This window comes from Dendrobates tinctorius, unplaced genomic scaffold (genome assembly GCF_039654945.1).
Source record: "Dendrobates tinctorius isolate UK_male_01 unplaced genomic scaffold, ASM3965494v1 ptg000006l, whole genome shotgun sequence".
NCBI classification, from domain to species: domain Eukaryota; kingdom Metazoa; phylum Chordata; class Amphibia; order Anura; family Dendrobatidae; genus Dendrobates; species Dendrobates tinctorius.
This window is the reverse complement of record NW_027361674.1, coordinates 13,706,951-13,728,827: the sequence shown is the minus strand read 5'-3', so window position 1 is coordinate 13,728,827 and position 21,877 is coordinate 13,706,951. Positions and strand designations below refer to the sequence as shown.

The following is a 21,877-nucleotide window of genomic DNA, read 5'->3' as shown; positions in this document are numbered from 1 at the left end:
GTCAGTGTGATTTTACAGTATAGCGCACTGAATTGCCGGCTTCTCTAAAGGACACCGGTGCATATTTCTTGCAAGTCACATGCATGGTCCGTGTATAATCCGTTTTTTTCTCGCACCCATAGACTTGCATTGGCAAGACTCATGCGAAATATGGTGCAAATCTCAGCATGCTGCGATTGCACCTGCACATATAATACGGACGAGAAAAAAACATGATGGGAGCTGCCCCATAGGTTAACATTGGTCCGATTGCTATGCAATTTTTTTCTTGCATAGCACTCATCCTTATTTCTCTCTAGTGTGACTCCGGCCTTAGGATTAGGCTTGGAATTAGAGAATTAGGCTTGGAATTAGAGTTAGGATTAGGGTCAGGGATCAGGGTTAGGTTTTGGATTAGGGTTGGGATAGGGGTGTGTTGCGGTTAGGTTAGTGGTTGAAATTAGAGTTAGGCTTGGAATTAGAGTTAGGATTACAGTCAGGGATCATGGTTAGGGTTGGGATTAGGGCAAGGGGTGTGTTGGGGTTAAGGTTGTAGGTGTGTTGGGGTTAGGGTCTGAGTTAGAATTGAGGGATTTCCATTGTTTAGGCACATCAGGGGGTCTCCAAATGCAACATGGTGCCACCATTGATTCCAGCCAATTTTGCGTTCAAAAAGTCAAACGGTGCTCCCTCCCTTCCGAGCCCCAACGTGTGCCCAAACAGTGGTTTACCCCAACATATGCGGCATCAGCATACTCAGGACAAATTGCACACCAACTTCGGTGGTCTAATTTCTCCTGTTACCCTTGGGAAAAAAATCATTTTTGTGGAAAAAAAAGATGTTTTATTTTCACTGCTCTGCGTTATAAACTTCTGTGACGCACTTAGGGGATCAAAGTGGTCACCACACATCTAGATGAGCTCCTTGGGGGGTCTAGTTACCAAAATGGGGTCACATGTGGGAGGTTTCTACTGTTTAGGCACATCAAACGCATCATCACGCCCGCAGACCATTCCATCAAAGTCTGCATTCCAAAATGTCACTACTTCCCTTTCGAGCTCCAACGTGTGCCCAAACAGTGCTTCCCCCCCACATATGGGGTACCAGGGTACTCAGGACAAATTGGACAACACCTTTTGGGGTCTAATTTCTCCTGTTACCCTAGTGAACTTAAAAAACTGTGGGCTAAAAAAATAATTTGAGGGAAAAAAATTATTTTTTATTTTCACGGCTCTACGTTATAAACTTCTGTGAAGCACTTAGAGGTTCAAAGTGCTCACCACACATCTAGATAAGTTCCTTAAGGGGTCTAGTTTCCAAAATGGTGTCAATTATTGGGGTTTTTCACTGTTTAGGCACATGAGGAGCTCTTTAAACACGACATGGCATCCAATCTCAATTCCAGCCAAATCTGTATTGAAAAAGTCAAACGGCGCTCTTTCCCTTCCGAGCTCTGCCATGCGCCCATACAGTGGTTTACCCCCACATATGGGGTATTGGCGCACTCAGGACAAATTGCACAACAACTTGGTGGGTCCAATTTATCCTTTTACCCTTGTGAAAATAAAAATTTGGGGGCAAAAAGATCATTTTTGTGGAAAAAAATATGATTTTTTATTTTCATGGCTCTACGTTATAAACTTCTGTGAAGCACTTGGAGGGTCAAAGTACTCACCACACATCTAGATAAGTTCCTTAAGGGGTCTAGTTTCCAAAATGGGGACACTTGTTGGGGGTTTCCACTGTTTAGGAAAATCAGGGGCTCTCCAAACGCAACATGGTGTCCAATCTCAATTCCAGCCAATTCAATTGAAAAAGTCAAATGGCACTCCTTCTGTTCCAAGCCCTGCCGTGCGCCCAAACAGTGGTTTACTCGCACATATGGGGTATCAGTGTATTCAGGAGAAATTGCACAACAAATTATGTGGTTCATTTTCTTTTTTTACACTTGTGAAAATAAAAAAAATGTTTCTGAATTAAAATGTTTGTAAAAAAAAAAAAAAAAAAGTTAATTGTGATTTTTTCCTTCCACCTTGCTTCAGGTTCCTGTGAAGCACGTAAAGGGTTAATAATCTTCTTGAATGTGGTTTTGAGCTCCTTGAGGGGTGCAGTTTTTTAGAATGGTGTCACTTTTGGGTATTTTCTGCCATATAGACCCCCTCAAAGTGACTTCAAATGTGAGGTGGTCCCTAAAAAGTTTTGTAAATTTTGTTGTAAAAATGAGAAATTGCTGGTCAATTTTAACCCTTTTAAAGTTCCTAACAAAAGAAAATTTTGTTTCCAAAATCATGCCGATGTAAAGTAGACACGTGTGAAATGTTATTTAAGTATTTTGTGTGACATATCTCTCTGATTTAAGGACATAAAAATTAAGAGTTTGAAAATTGCAAAATTTTAAAAATTTTCGCCATATTTCCATTTTTTCATATATAAACGCAAGCCATATCAAAAATTTTTTACCACCAACATGAAGTACAATATGACACGAAAAAAACACTCAGAATCAGCGAAATCCGATAAAGCGTTCCAGAGTTATAACCTCATAAAGTTATAACCTCACAGAGGACAGAATTGTAAAAATTGGCCTGGTCATTAAGCTGCAAATTGGCTCCGTCCCTAAGGGGCTATAGCGCCAACATATTCGGCAGCACTTTAAAGAGGCACTAGATCAAACTATCAATGAGAAGGGCACAGTTACCTGGGAAGCAAGGTGGTAGAAGAGCGGTACAATGCTTTTATGGGGGTACTCCCAATTCACGGCTGAGATGGAAATACAGGTCTATATGCAGCAAATACAAGTGGGAGTGGGTTGTGTGACACCATTTTCATGACTTCAATAGATGTGAATGACACGGATCCACTAATTTTGTTATCTCAGTCACCTGTAGCCTCCGCACCCAAACTGCTCCAATTCCAGAGACAGGTGTGGACACCTGGCAAATATTTGGGGCATACCCTGTGGATGTGTCATAAATATTTAACGGAATAATCTTAAGGACTTCGAAAGGTCAGCTGGATCCATTAATCAGCTGATTGTAGCTCCCATACACAGCTGGAACAGCACCGCTCCGTATACTCTGCAGCGGCCGTTCTTTGCGGCTCAGTTCCCATAGAAGTGAATGTGACATGACTGTTGCCAGATTATTAAATGAACAAAATATAAATGTGACTGTAAGCAGGGCTGTGGAGTCAGAGCGGACTCCTAAAATATATAATTGGGTACAGTAGTACAAGGCAGGATGTGCTGTAAATGTTTTCATAAAAATTTGGGAAAGTTATGTCCTATAAATGTCTGCTGTGTTCCTGATCTAAGGATCTCAGCTTTTAGCTGAGATGAAGCTGTGCTGCACTTTATACACATGCTCAGTAGTGACCAGTGCTGTGGAGTCATAGATGAGATGAATCTGTACTGCACTTTATGTACATGCTCAGTAGTGACCATTGTTGTGGAGATGTAGATGAGATGAATCTGTGCTGCACTTTATGTACATGCTCAGTAGTGACCAGTGCTGTGGAGTCATAGATGAGATGAATCTGTGCTGCACTTTATGTACATGCTCAGTAGTGACCAGTGCTGTGGTGTCGTAGATGAGATGAATCTTTGCTGCACTTTATGTACATGCTCAGTAGTCACCAGTGCTGTGGAGTCGTAGGTGAGATGAATCTGTGCTGCACTTTATGTACATGCTCAGTAGTCACCAGTGCTGTGGAGTTGTAGTTGAGATGAAGCTGTGCTGCACTTTATGTACATGCTCAGTAGTGACCTGTGCTGGGGAGATGTAGATGAGATGAATCTGTGCTGCACTTTATGTACATGCTCAGTAGTGACCAGTGCTGTAGAGTCATAGATGAGATGAATCTGTCCTGCTCTTTATGCACATGCTAAGTAGTGACCAGTAACGTGCAGTCATAGATGAGAAGAATCTGTGCTGTACTTTATGTACATTCTCAGTAGTGAGGCTGTGCTGTGGTCGTATATAAGATGAATCTGTGCTGCACTTTATGTACATGCTCAATAGTGACCAGTGCTGTGGAGTCATAGATGAGATGAATCTGTGCTGCATTTTATGTACATGCTCAGTAGTGAGGCAGGGCTGTGGTTGTGTTGTAGATGAGATGATTCTGTGCTGCTCTTTATGTACATGCTGAGTAGTGACGAGTGCTGTGGAGTCGTAGCTGAGATGAATCTGTGCTGCACTTTATGTACATGCTCAGTAGTGACCAGTACTGTGGAGTCGCAGATGAGATGAATCTGTGCTGCACTTTATGTACATGCTCAGTAGTGAGGCCATGCATGCTGTGGTCATATATAAGATGAATCTGTGCTGCACTTTATGTACATGCTCAGTAGTGAGGCCATGCTGTGGTCATATATAAGATGAATCTGTGCTGCACTTTATGTAAATGCTCAATAGTTACCAGTGCTGTGGAGTCGTAGATGAGATGATTCTGTGCTGATCTTTATGTACATGTTCAGTAGTGACCAGTGCTGTGGAGTTGTAGATGAGATGAATCTGTGCTGCATTTTATGTATATGCTCAGTAGTGGCCAGTGCTGTGGAGTCATAGATGAGATGAATCTGTGCTGCACTTTATGCACATGCTCAATAGTGACCAGTGCTGTGGAGTCATAGATGAGATGAAGCTGTGCTGCATTTTATGTACATGCTCAGTAGTGAGGCAGGGCTGTGGTCGAAGATGAGATGAATCTGTGCTGCCCTTTATGTACATGCTCAGTAGTGGCCAGTGCTGTGGAGTCGTACAGGAGATGAATCTGTGCTGAACTTTATGTACATGCTCAGTAGTGACCAGTGCTGTGGAGTCGTAGAGGAGATGAATCTGTGCTGAACTTTATGTACATGCTCAGTAGTGACCAGTGCTGTAGAGTCGTAGATGAGATCAATCTGTGCTGAACTTTATGTACATGCTCAGTAGTGGCCAGTGCTGTGGAGTCGGAAGTCAGGGAAATGGAGACATCGAAGTCGGTGGTTTGGTTGGTTGCACGTGGGTGATGCTCCACTGCGACCGTGGGTACAGGTCCAGCGTGGGCGAGCAAAGCTCTGTCCACGCACAAGGCTCTGCCTGGTCTGGCCTGTGCCCGATTCTGTGTGACCTTCCTCATTCATTACTTTTGCTCAGACTCAGCTTCTGCCCTTGTATCACACCGTATCATGCCTAAGCTTTGGCCGGAATAAAGAAATGGTGCTATGTTACGGAACAGCATTATCAGCCATTTCCTAATATTTTTTATTAATCGGAGCCAGGAGGATTTCCCATCCCGCAAACACGTGCGATTTCTCCACAAAGGACAGCTCTGTGCTCACGTGTCGAGAATTGGGGCCTCCCATACAACCACATACATCATATACTTATTATTCTTTTACAATAAAATCGAGTTATATAGCTAGAGACTTTTGTGATAAAATGTTATGAGACAATGGGGTGAAACATAATCTGTGAAGTAACGTTAACACTTTATTAATACAGAGTTCAAGTAGAAGAATAAATTGTCTCTGTCCTGGGAACGTCTAGATAGCAGGAGTAAATGTAAAATATACTTGTACAAAGAGGAGGTCACCACTGATAACACACGGGGCTCTTGTATCGTATGGATCTGTAACCAGCAGACTGGGAACGGTCCTGGTGAATACACCAAACGTGATATGAACACAGACTTACAGAGAAATATTGCTTCTAGGGGAGAATATGGGACCTCAGTAAGTGCCTCCATCCTGTCTCTTAGGCATCACACTGTCTCTAAACACAAAATGCCAGAAATCTGGTGCAACAGATAAGTAGGGGAAAAAAAAGTGAAAGTAGCATGCCCCCCACTTCTAATAAAAAAGTGCCCCAGTTTTTCTTTTTCACATAACCACATCAACAGCTTCAGCATCCCTATGACTGGGACATATTTACACTACATCTGTCTGTTTGCTCCATCCATTGTGCATTTATATTCTGATTGGGGGGGGGGGGGGGAAGAATATCTGCTGCCGATCGCTTCTGACAAGGAGGAGGAGGGATATGCTGCTGCTGACCGCTTCCGGCAAGGAGGAGGAGGGATATGCTGCTGATCGCTTCCAGTAAGAAGGAGGAGGGGGAGGTATATGCTGCTGATCGCTTCTGGCAAGGAGGGGGGGGTGGGAGAATATGCTGCTCCAAATCGCTTCCGGCAAGAAAAGGGGGAAACATGCTGCTTCTGATGAAAAGGGGGGCGGGGAATATGTCGCCTCTGATGGCTTCCAGCAAGAAGATATGCTGCTTTCAATTACTTCTGACAAAGGGGGGGATGCTCATCACTGACAAAGTGATAGGGAAATATACTGCTGATCACTTCTGACAGTGCTGTTTCTCTTACCTAGCATCCTGAATCCCATCATAACTGATCCTACCTCATATCACTTCTCCTATACACATCAGCCAGAAGTCTGGTTCCAGTCCCAGGTTATACCAGTGAACCTCCCCTTTAAATACATTGAAATGTAGAAGAGAATGACAATCCTTCCTAGAACCATGCCCAGAGTACATTCACGTGAAAAATGAAGGCCTATCTACATTCAACAACGTAGAGCATCTATAGAAAACCCCTGTTACACTGTAAAGACGCTGACCGAGGTCAAAACAAGCATTAATAACATAGTGCAATACAAGCAGCCAGCAGCTTAAGTTATAGCAGATCTGTCACAGCAGACAGCGCACAGAGAAGTCTGCTCTATTATGATGTGGGTGCACCCCCTGCCACCGTGGCCAGCGTGGCCCTCACGTGTCACTAGTGGATGACATGTTCTCATACATGCTACATATAGTCTGGCCAAAGCCAACAGATCAATAACCTGTAAATTTGCAGTCTAATTCACACGATTGCAATTACTCACGTGGATTACGGCCACAATTCTCAGCCTGGCCACAGTTTTTGTGATCTAAACCGACAGAATCATAAGGGTCTATAAGTGTATGTATCCCCCGCTCTCACCGGCAACACCGGAGAATCTCACCAGTGTGCGGCGCAGATCATGGGAGAATAGACTTCACCATTAAGTCTCCATCATGTGTATCTCCTACTCCAGAGCCGCTGGAACCTCAGGCCCGAGCTGCTAGAAGTAAAAAAATAAAAAAAATAAAATAAAAAACTATTGTGCTGACGAACATTAAAGCTGTGCAAAACATGACAAAAAGAGTCATGTGAATGGAAACTAAACGTACCCTCCTTCTTGCAGCGCGGACCTTCGCAGTGGAGCAGGGCTCTGCCAGGTCCCTGCCCTACCCCCGGAGGGTGCCACAGTCCTCTCAATGCATTACATGAAAACGTAGTCAAGTTAGGAGATCTTAAAAACGTACCATAAATATATTGCTCCCAGTTATGATGGCCGAACCAACATTGCTATAACCTGTGGGTAAAAGGATCGGAGCATTCATCGCTGCCTCTGCAATATGAGCAGGGGTCTAAGAAGCCACTGATTTTACAATCGGGGCCTAAAAAAAGTATATTGGACCACAAAGCTGTAGAGAAGGCTTACATTGTGGCACAGAAGGAATCATCTAATTGTGCTTGTAAGAAGGAAGATCATATATATATATATATATATCTCTATCAAAGGCTAAAATGAGTGAAATATACATAGTGGTCATCAGAAAGGAAACCTGGCCTCACAGATGTCACGGGCATTTACCAGGTGCCCAGGGTACTCTCATCTTACCCATGCCTGACTGAAGTAGAAATAGCCCCACACCTGTACGAAATGGCACCACTATCGTTCAAACAGGGGTATGGGGAGGGGTTATACAGGGCTCAGCATTTAAGCTCTGCTAGATCTGCAGCAGAGAAAACAGAGATGGTATCAAAATGACAGCAAGCAGCCCAGTAAGTAATATATCACTGAAATCAGGGTTTCAGCCCCTATACAATGCTACTGTCACTTAGCAAAAAAGTGCTGACAAATTTCTTTAGTTTGTACAATGGGCTCTTTCAGCACTTAATACAGTCCAGTGGAAAGGCAATAGACCCGCTGAACTAGATATCTGGGCAGTGCAGGGTACAGGAAGCCAATCTGGTTATCCCTCTGTATAAGGAAACGTAAATCCATGGCTATTGCCATCTCTCACCTGATATTATAGCTCTGCTGAATTAAAATAATTTACACATGCAAACAACGGGCATGGTCATTATGTTAAAAAAAAAAAAAGAACAGAACGGGATTTCTCAAGGTCAAGATACGTTCTGACGCTCTAGATGCTTGCCATTACCATCACAGTATCCATGGCATTCATGATTATTAGCAAAAGAAAGGCACAATTATCAAGCAGTTTCATACAGTACCTGAATCTAAATAAAAAATGGGTTCAAGGTATAAAACAGATATACGCTATGTTTGCAAGTAGCTGCAATTAGAATGGGAAAAGAAAAAAAAAATAAGGACCGCTAAGGTCCAAAAGCTTCTTCTCTACCAGTGCACTTTAGAAATAGGAATTATTCAACTTCTAAAGAAAAGTCCGACTTGGAATAAATCTTTTAAAAAAAATTATGGCCAGGAGCCTCTTCTGGAAAAAGTTTACCATCAATGCAGCCCAACCCACATAAATAGGCATGGGATGACAAACATGACCGCAAATCCAACTGTGCCATAGGTCAGGTATCGATACGGCAGCTCCACCTCCATGCGCTGCCTTGCCTTTTTTAGGTCATCACACGGAATGCCAAACACTTTGCACGCCATAGGAATGGTGATCATCTTCATGACCGCTCTAATCAGTAATAAAACTACTAATCCAATAAAAACCCGCAGCATGGCTTTTCCCAACAGAGTCACCGTGAATGGCGGAATCGTGAAAGGTAAAGTATCTGGCGATGGTTCCTTTAAGAACCCCAACATGTAACTGACGTGTGACCCGCAGGCGATCCCGGCTCCGCTGCCCAGAATTTCTGCAGTGTCCCCGCGGGAGGTGCTCCACGTATCCAGAGTGAAGGAGAAGATGCCCAGCGCAAGGTGTAGGCTGATGATAATGAGCGGGGCATATTTATAAGTCAGGTTAAAATTGTCAATGATATCAAGAGCGGGATGGAAGACTATCAAAATGAGGATTGCATAAAGGACACCGGCGACGACATCCTGCAAGAAAAGAGAAAAAGATTAGAAAATGCTGCCAAACCTTTATCTAGTGTCCTATGTAGAAACGGTGCAAAAAACAGCACAGTCACAGCAGGCACTGAGCGCCACAGTCCGGACACATGTAGCCAGCAGATCTACAGAAAGTGACCACCTGTGTATGCTGAGCGTGTCTCGTTTGGTTTTCTTTGTGTTGATTACGTCCTTATATGCCGGGAGGAAAAGCCTGTTTTCTGTACGTTTCTCTGAAGATTCATGGACTTTAAGAACTCTGCCCCCTGCGCTTACCGCCTTTGTTGCCAAACAGTTTTTACCGGCAACTCAGATGCATAATAATGGGAGACACTACACCAGAGATTGGCAAGAAACCTACTCCAAACAGGCATGAGAAGTATCAAAGGTTTACATAGTAATTCTAATAGACAATATTTGAAGTTAAACAATACTAAATGTGCTTGAAAACAGTTAGATGAATGACAAACATAGATAAATCAAAGCCACCAATGATTCAGTGCACGGTACATAGCGTATGGTTATAGATATGAGGCGCACAGCGCCAACCCAAGTACATGTATTCTCAAGCTCAATGAGCATAATAAATATGTGGGCTGGAAGGTGTTCATCTTACCAAGGTGGAGCAGAGAAACCAGGCTGTCAAGCAAAAAATAGAGTGGCAATTCCGACGCGCGTTTCGCATACTTGAATGTCGTTTTTTTCAAGGGAATATTGCCTATGGTGACTGAAAGAACGTTCTATTGCCCAGGTAATGGAGTCATGTGATGAACATGACATGTTCACAGTAATGACATGTTCCACAGTAATCAAATGGGAGTACTCTTATGGTGCATGTGTATGCTGCATGCGTATCCTATCAAGCCCAACCACAAATGCGTGGCAGCGTGAAAGGCTTCAAAGCTCCTGGTCATGCGCAGGGGGTGTGGAGACGGCTGGATGCACACGACAGATTGCAGCACACGTGCCGCAGCCCAAGCGAAACAAATATTATTGATGACTGGTTAAAGAAGAGATATCAAACACAGGTGAGAGGCATCTCAGAAATGTATAGGTAAATCATAGCCACCAATGATTCAGTGCAAGATACACAGCATATAATTATAGGTAAGAGGAGCACAAAGCCATCCTTAATACATGTATTCTCAAGCTCAATCAGCATAATAAGTATGTGGGATGACTCTCACTGACACCATAGGTAGTATTCCCTTGTAAAAGTGACATTTAATTACGCTTCACCTTGGTAAGATGAACCCCTTCCAGCCACATATTTATTATGCTCATTGAGCTTGAGAATATATGTATTAAGTTTAGCACCTTGCGTCTGTTAGCTATAACCATATGCTAAGTACCATGCACTGAATCATTGGTGGCTTTGATTTAGCTATGCTCCCTCACTGACTCTGGTGAGAAGGGACAAGCCGGCAGGAGAGCGCACTGCCAGTGCGCATTGTGAGGAAGGAAAGAGCAGCAGAGATCAACAAATGACAGAAGTGATGCATGCGTAGTAAAGCAAGGACTAGCCCAGCCCTAGAATTGGAGGTCACTGATGACGCTTTGTTTAACCCCTTCCTGACATCCGACGTACTATCCCGTCCACGGTACCCGGGCCCGTATGACCGTGGACGGGATAGTACGTCTACCGCGATCAGCGGCGCCCACGTGGTGAGCGCCGCTGATCGCGGCCGGGTGTCAGCTGATTATCACAGCTGACACCCGGCAAAATGTGTCAGGGGCGGTCACGGACCGCCCCCGACACGTTAACCCCTTGCACACCGCGATCAAACACGATCGCGGTGTACCGGGGGTTAAAGGGAAGCATCGGCAGGGAGGGGGCTCCCTCCGTGCTTCCCTGAGCCCCCCACGGCAGCGCAATGTGCAGCGCTGCTGCGGGGGGCTCCTTTCCTCCAGGCCCCCGAATCCAAGATGGCGACGGGGACCTTCGGGGGCCTGCAGGAAGCTGGCTTCCTCAGTGCCTGCAAAGCGCAGGCATGAGGAAGCCTTCTGCAGTGCCTGTGTCAGATCGCTGATCTGTCACAGTGATCTGTGATGTGACAGATCAGCGATCTGTCACAGGACAGTGATGTCCCACCTGGGACTATTTAATAAAGTAAAAAAAAAAAAAAAAATAAAAAAAAAAAAAGTGTAAAAATAATTTTTAAAAAAAATCGCCAAATATATTAGAAAGAAAGAAAAAAAAAAAAAATATTCCCCCAATAAATCCATTTTTTGGAAATAATAGGGTATCGCCGCGTCCGAAACGACCCGCCCTATAAAACTGTCCCATTAGTTAACCCCTTTAGCGAACCCCTTAAAAAATAAAAAACGAAGCAAAAAATAATGATTTATTATCATACCGCCAAACAAAAAGTGTAATAACGCGCGATCAAAAAGACGCATATAAATATCCATGGTACCACTGAAAACGTCATCTTGTCCCGCAAAAAACGAGCAGCCACACAGCATCATCAGCGAAAAAATAAAAAAGTTATAGCTCGCTGAATAAAGCGATGCAAAAATATTTTTTATATAAAATAGTTTTCATTGCATAAAACCGACAAAAACATAAAAAAACGACCTAAATGAGGTATCGCTGTAACCGTACTGACCCGAAGAGTAAAACCGCTTTATCAATTTTACCGCACGCGGAACGGTGTAAACGCATCCCCCCCCCAAAAGAAATTCATGAAACGCTGGTTTTTGTTCATTCTGCGTCCCAAAAATCGGAATAAAAAGCGATCCAAAAATTCCACGTGCCCGAAAATGGTACCAATAAAAACGTCAACTCGTCCCGCAAAAAATAAGACCTCACATGACTCGGTGGGTCAAAATACGGAAAAATTATAGCTCTCAATATGTGGTGATGCAAAAACTATTTTTACAATAAAAAGAGACTTTTAGCGTGCGACAGCCGCCAAACATAAAAACCGCCATAAATATTAAATCAAACCCCCCGTTATCACCCCCTTAGTTAGGGGAAAATAATAAAATAAAAAAAAATGTATTTATTTCCATTTTTCCATTAGGGTTAGGGTTAGGGCTAGGGTTAGGGCTAGGGGCGTGTTGGGGTTCGGGTTGGAGTTAGAATTGGGGGTTTCCACTGTTTGGGCACATCAGGGGCTCTCCAAATGCAACATGGCGTCTGATCTCAATTCCAGCCAATTCTGAGTTGAAAAAGTCAAATGGTGCTCCTTCCCTTCCAAGCTCTGCTATGCGCCCAAACAGAGTTTTACCCCCACATGTAGGGTATCAGCCTACTCAGGACAAATTGCAAAACAATTTTTGGGGTCCAATTTCTCCTGTTACCCTTAGGAAAATAAAAAATTGGGGGCAAAAATATCATTTTTGTGGAAAAAAATGATTTTTTTATTTTCACGTCCGAGTGTTATAAACTTCTGTGAAGCACTTGGGGGTTCAAAGTGCTCACCACACATCTAGATAAGTTCCGTGGGGGGTCTAGTTTACAAAATGGTGTCATTTGTGGGGGGGTTTCCACTGTTTAGGTACATTAGGGGCTCTCCAAAGGCAACATGACACCCGCAGACCATTCCATCAAAGTCTGCATTCCAAAACGTCACTACTTCCCTTCCGAGCCCCGACGTGTGCCCATACAGTAGTTTTCTCCCACGTATGGGGTATCAGCATACTCAGGACAAATTGGACAACAACTTTTGGGGTCCAATTTCTCCTGGTACCCTTGGGAAAATAAAAAAAATGGTGACTAAAAGATCATGTTTGTGGAAAAAATACGAATTTTTTATTTTCACACCCGGGCGTTGTAAACTTCTGTGAAGCACTGGGGGGGGGTCAAAGTGCTCACCACACATCTAGATAAGTTCCTTAGGGGGTCTAGTTTCCAAAATGGTGTCATCTGTGGGGGGTTTCCACTGTTTTGGTACATCAGGGGTTTTCCAAACGCGACATGGTGTCCGATCTCAATTCCAGCCAAAAACGTCAAATGGCGCTGCTTCCCTTCCGAGCTCTGCCATGCGCCCAAATAGTGGTTTACCCCCACATGTGGGGTATCAGCGTACTCAGGACAAATTGCACAATAACTTTTAGGGCCCTGTTACCCTTGGGAAAATAAAAATTGGGGTGAAAAGATCATTTTTGTGGAAAAAATATGATTTTTTAATTGTACCGCTGTACGTTATAAACTTCTGTAAAGCCCTTGTGGGTTCAAAGTTCTCACCCCATATCTAGATAAGTTCCTTGGGGGGTCTAGTTTCCAAAATGGGGTCACTTGTAGGGGGTTTCCACTGTTTAGGTACATCAGGGACTCTCCAAACGTGACATGGCGTCCAATCTGAATTCCAGCCAATTTTGCATTGAAAAAGTCAAACGGCGCTCCTTCCATTCTGAGCTCTGCCATGCGCCGAAACAGTCGTTCCCCCCCACATATCAGGTATCTGCGTACTCAGGACAAATTGCACAATAACTTTTGCAGTTTAGTTTCTCCTGTTACCCTTGGTAAAATAAAAAAAATTGAACCTGAAGTATTTTTTTTTATGAAAAAAGTTAGATGTTCATTTTTTTTTTTTAAATATTCAAAAAAATTCCTGTGACGCACCTAAATGGTTAATAAACTTCTTGAATGTGGTTTTGAGCACCTTAAGGGGTGCAGTTTTTAGAATGGTGTCACTTTTGGGTATTTTCTATCATATAGACCCCTCAAAGTGGCTTCAAATGTGATGTGGTCCTAAAAATAAAATGGTGTAAAAATGAGAAATCGCTGGTCAACTTTTAACCCTTATAACTTCCTAACAAAAAAAAATTTTGGTTCCAAAATTGTGCTGATGTAAAGTAAACATGTGTGAAATGTTAGTTATCAAGTTTTTTGTGTGCCGTATCTCTGTGATTTAAGGGCAAAAAAATTCAAAGTTGGAAAATTGCGAAATTTTCAAAATTTTCGCCAAATTTCCGTTTTTCTCACAAATAAACGCAAGTTATTTGAATGAAATTTTACCACTAACATGAAGTACAATATGTCACGAGAAAACAATGTCAGAATCACCGGGATCCATGGAAGCGTTCCAGAGTTATGACCTCATAAAGGTACAGTGGTCAGAATTGTAAAAATTGGCCCGGTCATGAACGTGCAAACCACCCTTGGGGGTGAAGGGGTTAAGGAAGGGGGCAGAGGCTGTGATTGCAGTATTGACATCTCAATTGAGCACCTCCGCATGCACTGGGATTCTCACACAAAAAGTCTTCACAAAAGGAAGTAGTAAAAATAACTAATTTATAAAGCAGTTAGGTAGCGTAGTGAGGGAACGGTAGGGACTTTAATTATAGTATATAAAAAAAAAAAATAAAGATTAGATGACAGACAGATATTTAGGTTTAAAATATTTTAGTTTCGGACCACCCTTTTACACAGGCCCACAATGGTCGTTACATCTCAAATTAGCCGATGGTCAGAACTGTAAAGTGCCAAGAGTGTAATTTTTCCTGCACAAGGGACTTACCAGAATGGAGTGCATCCCCATGTAGACACGACTAAGGCACACCAAAGTACACCAGACCACAGCCAGCAGGAGCCCGATAAAGAACGGATACTGAATCAAAACAAAGCAGAAAAAATGAAAAAGGATAGAATTAAAATCTGAATGGAGAAAATGCAGAAGATGCTTACACAATACTGCGATCATTACACAACAGCAGGGTAGGGAAAGGGTCAGCTGCAGATATGTCTTATCGAAGCCTTTGTGAACTTAGACAAGGCAGAAGGCAGATCAGCTATTCTTGATGCTTCCTGTTGTTGACTCAGATTTCTACTTTGCTAACCTTGGATATCAGTGAGATAATGAGAAGCAGTAACTGCAAACACAAATGGTCAGTTCATTTTTGTCACATTCCCTCTAAAGAAAATTGTAAGCTACTTTGCAAGGTGAAGAACAGAAATGATCACAGGAAGTTTTATATGTCTGATTCGGCTCCGTCCTACACAAGCTTGTATCAGGGACACTGGTAAGTACAAGTATATCATACAAAAGTAGTTAAAAGACCCCATAGTGTGGACCAGCTCTTACAGGACAATGTATGAAGGACTTGCGCTAAGGTTTTGTTCACACATTGTTTTATTTGCTCCAAGTAAAAGACACAGCATTTTACAGTACCAGCAAAGTGAATGAGATTCCAATAACCTCCTGAATACGCTTTTTTTCCCCTTGCATTATTTTAAATTTGCAGCGTGTCAAGTCTTTCACTGATTTTCACCTATTCAAATTAAAAAAAACATTTTTCCTGCCAACGCTGGTTTTTGCAGCAGAAAAATCTGCTGCAAACACTTGCCATGTGCAAATATCCTTAAAGGGAATCTGTCACCCATTTTTAGTGATATAATGTAAAGATATCACCCAATTGTGCGTCCCATAAGGATTCGATTAGGATTTTTTATTCCCCCTGTCCCCGCACCTTTGATGCCCAAATACCTTTTTTATTTTGCTGATGTATGCAAATCGCCGCGGTCCGGTCCGATGGGCGTTCATCTGTGAATATCACAGATGACATTTTCCACGCTTGCACACTGAAAAGGCCTCCGGCGCCTGCGCATGTGCCGGTATTTTCCAGCGTTGGCTATGCCCCGAAAGTCTTCACATGCAGGACACACTTGTGGGGCATAGACCACGCTGGAAAATACTGGCGCATGCGCAGTACCGATTATATGCTTTGCCCACAGTTGGGCAAAGCATACTGCGCAGGCGCCGGAGGCCTTTATAATGCGCAAGCGCGGAAAACAAAGATTACGTTCAGCAAGCCGAGGAGGGGGAAGACGACTAAGCGTTTTTTCACCCGCTAGACAAATATCTGGGGTTCAGAAGCTGAACGAGTGGAAATTTGCACCCAACGTCCAGATTCGGATTCCAGCAGCACATTGATGTGGTGTGGAAACTGATGTAAAACCTTTAGTAAACAATAAATGCACAGTGTTGTCAGCCGTGACCCACAGATAACCTGAGAAATCTGCTTTCCTTTGCTCCAGTGTGGAGTGGAGGAGGACAGAGGATTATCTAATCACGAGTCCCCAGACTGATCGTATATAGCACACGGTGCCCGATGCCCGTATATAGCACAAGGTCCCAGCTATACCTCCACATTACATCAGTGCACTGCTCACTTTTGGACTTTGGAAGTGAACATCACTGACTCATTTCACAACCTGACGGGTTCACAATAACCCTCATCACACAGTGAAAAGTTGCACAAGTTTAGGAGAAACTTTCACCCACATTTGTTTAGTAGCGGAAATCTGGACCTTGTGGTTGTGAACAGCATCAAACTTATCCCTGCGATGCTTGCTGTGTGTTAAACATGCCCGAAGGGGACACGATTATCAGGAATGAGTTTTAATTAACCCCTTAGTGACTGAGACAATTGTTTTTTTTAAATCTGACCGCTGTCACGTTATGTGTTAATAACTCTAGAATGCTTCAATATATCCCATACAGGAAAGATGTATATCTTTGCACCGTGTTAGCCAGTAGATAGAAAAATATTCAGAATTGAGAGTCCTCAGTGGTTGATACCTTTTAATGGCTAACTGAAAAGATGGTAACACATTGCAAGCTTTCGAGACTACTCAGGTCTCATCAGGCATTGACTAATACAAAATCTGAAGAGTCACATATTTATGCACAACACAGCACAGAAAAAATGCAATAGATGAGACAAGTGACACAAAGCATTGTGGGAGAGGGAGAAACAAATATTGGACCAGTTCATAGTGTTTTATTGTCCTCTGATTGGGGTCTCCTAATGTGTTGTGATGCCCCCACAAGGTCTTAGGAGCAAATTCCTTAATTGATGTAAAAAGACATAAATCCATGCGACACATTCATTCCAGCATTGAAAGTGTCAAAGGTCATCATGAGCTTGAACTACCAGACTCTTCTCTCTCTCTGGGATGTGAAGTTACTTTTCAATACCAGTAACTTCATATCCATGGTGTTATGATCAGGCATACAAAAATGTTTTGCCACAGGTAGATCCATTCTTTTTTCTCTTACTGTGTGATGAGAATTCATCTTTGTTCTAAGCTTTTGCCCTGTCTCCCCCACATACAGACCCCCAGTTGGACATTTAGTACAAATAATTAAAGTACACAACATTAGATGTGATGCAGCTGAAAGTATCTGGGATCTTGTAGTCCTGATGTGAATTGGGGATCTTTATCTTGTCCGTGGTCATTATAAATGGACAGGTTTTACATTTTTTCTGGTTGCAAGGAAAGGTTCCTGCAGCTGTTGGAGAGAACAGGGAGCTTCTGACAATGATGCTTCTTAGATTTGGGGGCTGCCTAAGCACAGTAGTGGGGGTTCTGGAAAAATGCATTATAATCGGGCATCTTTTTGTAGTAAAGGTTTAAGTTCCATGCAGCTCCCCTTAGAACTTCCAGATTTAGGTTGTAGGTGACTACTAGAGGCACCTGGTTATTTTCTTCTTTAGCTTTGTAATGTAGCAGGTGATTTCTAGACATTCTGGTGGCTCTTGTAATTTGGTTTTCAATTGTTCTTGGATGGTAGCCCTGATTCAAAAAGGTCTTTTTGAGGCGACCAAGGTGTTCATCTCTATCCATGGGGGTTGGAACATATACGATTGTATCTGATGGCTTGGCTATAGAGTTCTTTATGTGCTTTGGAAGGAAACTGTCCCATTTAAGGCATGTTGGACAGTCGATTGGCTTCTGATACAAGGATGTCTCTATTTAACTGTTTTTTAGCTTAATGATGGTGTCCAAAAAGTTAATCTCAGTGCTGGAGTAGCTGAGTGTTAAGTTGATGGTGGGATGAAATTGATGAAACTGTTCGTGGAACGTCTTTAGCTGTTGCTCAGACTCCGTCCAGATGATTAAAATGTCATCAACAAAGCGGAAGTAAGCCAGAGGCCTGATGGGACATGAGGACAAAAAGTCGCTTTCAAGCTAAGCCATGAAAAGATTTGCATATTGTGGAGCCATTTTACTTCCCATAGCTGTGCCAGTCTCCTGTAGACAGATCTTGTTGTCGAATTCAAAGTAATTGTGGGTGAGGATAAATTTTGGAAGCTTCACCACAGCATCAGCCCCTGTGTTTTCCATGAAGAATTTGCAGGCATTTAATACATCCTGGTGTGGGATATTAGAGTACAAAGATTCCACATCCATGGTGGCCAGGAGGGTACCTTCTGGTAGAGGACCTATTGCTGCTAGTTTATTCAATCGGTCAGTTGTGTCCTGAATGTAGCTGGGTGTATCCTTCACCAGTGGTTTAAGAATACCCTCTACCCATCCAGATACCTGTTCAGTAAGGGTGCCCACACATGAAATAATAGGTCTTCCTGGATTTACAGATTTGTGGATTTTGGGAAGCATGCAGAATGTCCCTATTATTGGACTCTCTGGTATCAGGTCATCGCCAACTCTTATGGACTGGTCAGGCAGACAAGATACCTACTTGTTTAGTTCCTTGTAATAGTCCTGCGTAGGATCCGACTCCAATTTTTTGCAGTAGCGTGTGTCCATAAGTTGTCTGTTTGCTTCCTTCATGTAGTCTGACGTATTCATCATGACTATTGCACCTCCCTTGTCAGCAGGTTTAACCCCTTTCTGCCATCCGACGTACTATCCCGTCCATGGGACCTGGGCCCCTATGCCCATGGACGGGATAGTACGTCGGCGCGATCAGCGGCGCCCACGTGGTGAGCGCCGCTGATCGCGGCTGGGTTTCAGCTGATTATCACAGCTGACACCCGGCACAATGTGTCAGGGGCGGTCACGGACCGCCCCCGACACGTTAACCCCTTGCACACCGCGATCAAACACGATCGCGGTGTACCGGGGGTTAAAGGGAAGCATCGGCAGGGAGGGGGCTCCCTCCGTGCTTCCCTGAGCCCCCCACGGCAGCGCAATGTGCAGTGCTGCTGCGGGGGACTCCTTTCCTCCAGGCCCCCGAATCCAAGATGGCGACGGGGGCCTTCGGGGGCCTGCAGGAAGCTGGCTTCCTCAGTGCCTGCAAAGCGCAGGCATGAGGAAGCCTTCTGCAGTGCCTGTGTCAGATCGCTGATCTGTCACAGTGATCTGTGATGTGACAGATCAGCGATCTGTCACAGGACAGTGATGTCCCACCTGGGACTATTTAAGTAAAAAAAAAAAAAAAAAAAAAAAAAAAAAAAAATTTAAAAATAATTAAAAAAAAAAAAAAAAATCGCCAAATATATTAGAAAAAAAATAAAAAATATTCCCCCAATAAATCCATTTTTTGGAAATAAAAAAAAACAATAAAAGTACACATATTAGGTATCGCCGCGTCCGTAAAGACCCGCCCTATAAAACGGTCCCATTAGTTAACCCCTTTAGCGAACCCCTTAAAAAATAAAAAACGAAGCAAAAAATAATGATTTATTATCATACCGCCAAACAAAAAGTGTAATAACGCGCGATTAAAAAGACGCATATAAATATCCATGGTACCGCTGAAAAAGTCATCTTGTCCCGCAAAAAACGAGCCGCCACACAGCATCATCAGCGAAAAAATTAAAAAGTTATAGCTCGCTGAATAAAGCGATGCAAAAATAATTTTTTATATAAAATAGTTTTCATTGCATAAAACCGACAAAAACATAAAAAAACTACCTAAATGAGGTATCGCTGTAACCGTACTGACCCGAAGAATAAAACCGCTTTATCAATTTTACCGCACGCGGAACGGTGTAAACGCACCCCCCCAAAAGAAATTCATGAAACGCTGGTTTTTGTTCATTCTGCGTCCCAAAAATCGGAATAAAAAGCGATCAAAAAATTTCACGTGCCCGAAAATGGTGCCAATAAAAACGTCAACTCGTCCCGCAAAAAATAAGACCTCACATGACTCGGTGGGTCAAAATACGGAAAAATTATAGCTCTCAATATGTGGTGATGCAAAAACTATTTTTACAATAAAAAGCGTCTTTTAGCGTGCGACAGCCGCCAAACATAAAAACCGCCATAAATAGTAAATCAAACCCCCCGTTATCACCCCCTTAGTTAGGGAAAAATAATAAAATAAAAAAAATGTATTTATTTCCATTTTTCCATTAGGGTTAGGGCTACGGTTAGGGCTAGGGGCGTGTTGGGGTTCGGGTTGGAGTTAGAATTGGGGGTTTCCACTGTTTGGGCACATCAGGGGCTCTCCAAATGCAACATGGCGTCTGATCTCAATTCCAGCCAATTCTGAGTTGAAAAAGTCAAATGGTGCTCCTTCTGTTTGGTGCGCCCAAACAGTGTTTTACCCCCACATGTAGGGTATCAGCCTACTCAGGACAAATTGCAAAACAATTTTTGGGGTCCAATTTCTCCTGTTACCCTTAGGAAAATAAAAAATTGGGGGCAAAAATATTTGTGTGGAAAAAAATGATTTTTTTATTTTCACGTCCAAGTGTTATAAACTTCTGTGAAGCACTTGGGGGTTCAAAGTGCTCACCATACATCTAGATAAGTTCCGTGGGGGGTCTAGTGTCCAAAATGGGGTCACTTGTGGGGAGTTTCAATAGTTTAGGTACATCAGGGGCTCTCCAAACGCACATGACACCCGTAGACCATTCCATCAAAGTCTGCATTCCAAAACGTCACTGCTTCCCTTCCGAGCCCCGACGTGTGTCCATACAGTAGTTTTCTCCCACATATGGGGACTAATTGATCAGGTTTCTGGAAAAAATACGATTTTTTTATTTTCACACCCGGGCATTTTAAACTTCTGTGAAGCCCTTGGGGGTTCAAAGCGCTCACCACACATCTAGATAAGTTCCTTAGGGGGTCTCGTTTCCAAAATGGGGTCACTTGTGGGGGTTTCCACTGTTTAGGTACATCAGGGGCTCTCCAAACGCACATGACACCCGCAGACCATTCCATCAAAGTCTGCATTCCAAAACGTCACTACTTCCCTTCCGAGCCCCGACGTGTGCCCATACAGTAGTTTTCTCCCACATATGGGGGTATCCGCATACTCAGGACAAATTGGACAACAACTTTTGGGGTCCAATTTCTCCTGGTACCCTTGGGAAAATAAAAAAATGGTGACTAAAAGATCATGTTTGTGGAAAAAATACGAATTTTTTATTTTCAAAAACGTCAAATGGCGCTGCTTCCCTTCCGAGCTCTGCCATGCGCCCAAATAGTGGTTTACCCCCACATGTGGGGTATCAGCGTACTCAGGACAAATTGCACAATAACTTTTATGGTCCTGTTACCCTTGGAAAAATAAGAATTGGGGTGAAAAGATCATTTTTGTGGAAAAAATATGATTTTTTAATTGTACCGCTGTACGTTATAAACTTCTGTAAAGCCCTTGTGGGTTCAAAGTTCTCACCAGATATCTAGATAAGTTCCTTGGGGGGTCTAGTTTCCAAAATGGGGTCACTTGTAGGGGTTACCACTGTTTAGGTACATCAGGGACTCTCCAAACGTGACATGGCGTCCAATCTGAATTCCAGCCAATTTTGCATTGAAAAAGTCAAACGGCGCTCCTTCCATTCTGAGCTCTGCCATGCGCCGAAACAGTCGGTCCCCCCCCCCCACATATCAGGTATCTGCGTACTCAGGACAAATTGCACAATAACTTTTGCAGTTCAATTTCTCCTGTTACCCTTGGTAAAATAAAAAAAATTGAACCTGAAATATTTTTTTTTATGAAAAAAAGTTAGATGTTCATTTTTTTTTTAAATATTCAAAAAAATTCCTGTGACGCACCTAAAGGGTTAATAAACTTCTTGAATGTGGTTTTGAGCACCTTAAGGGGTGCAGTTTTTAGAATGGTGTCACTTTTGGG

At 43.0% G+C, this 21,877-nt stretch overlaps 1 protein-coding gene across 1 annotated transcript in view; it reads right to left on the bottom strand.

The window, feature by feature from the left end:
* Positions 1-5,185: 5,185 nt before the first annotated feature.
* The window catches only part of SGPP1 (sphingosine-1-phosphate phosphatase 1), a 41,923-nt gene continuing 25,231 nt past the window's right edge, over positions 5,186-21,877 (bottom strand). Inside the window, exons 2-3 of the mRNA XM_073570855.1 lie at positions 14,564-14,653; positions 5,186-9,086 (exon numbers count right to left, since the gene is read on the bottom strand). Coding sequence (XP_073426956.1) covers positions 8,535-9,086; positions 14,564-14,653 — 642 coding nt within the window. The 3' untranslated portion in view covers positions 5,186-8,534. The remainder of the gene's footprint in view (positions 9,087-14,563; positions 14,654-21,877) is intronic.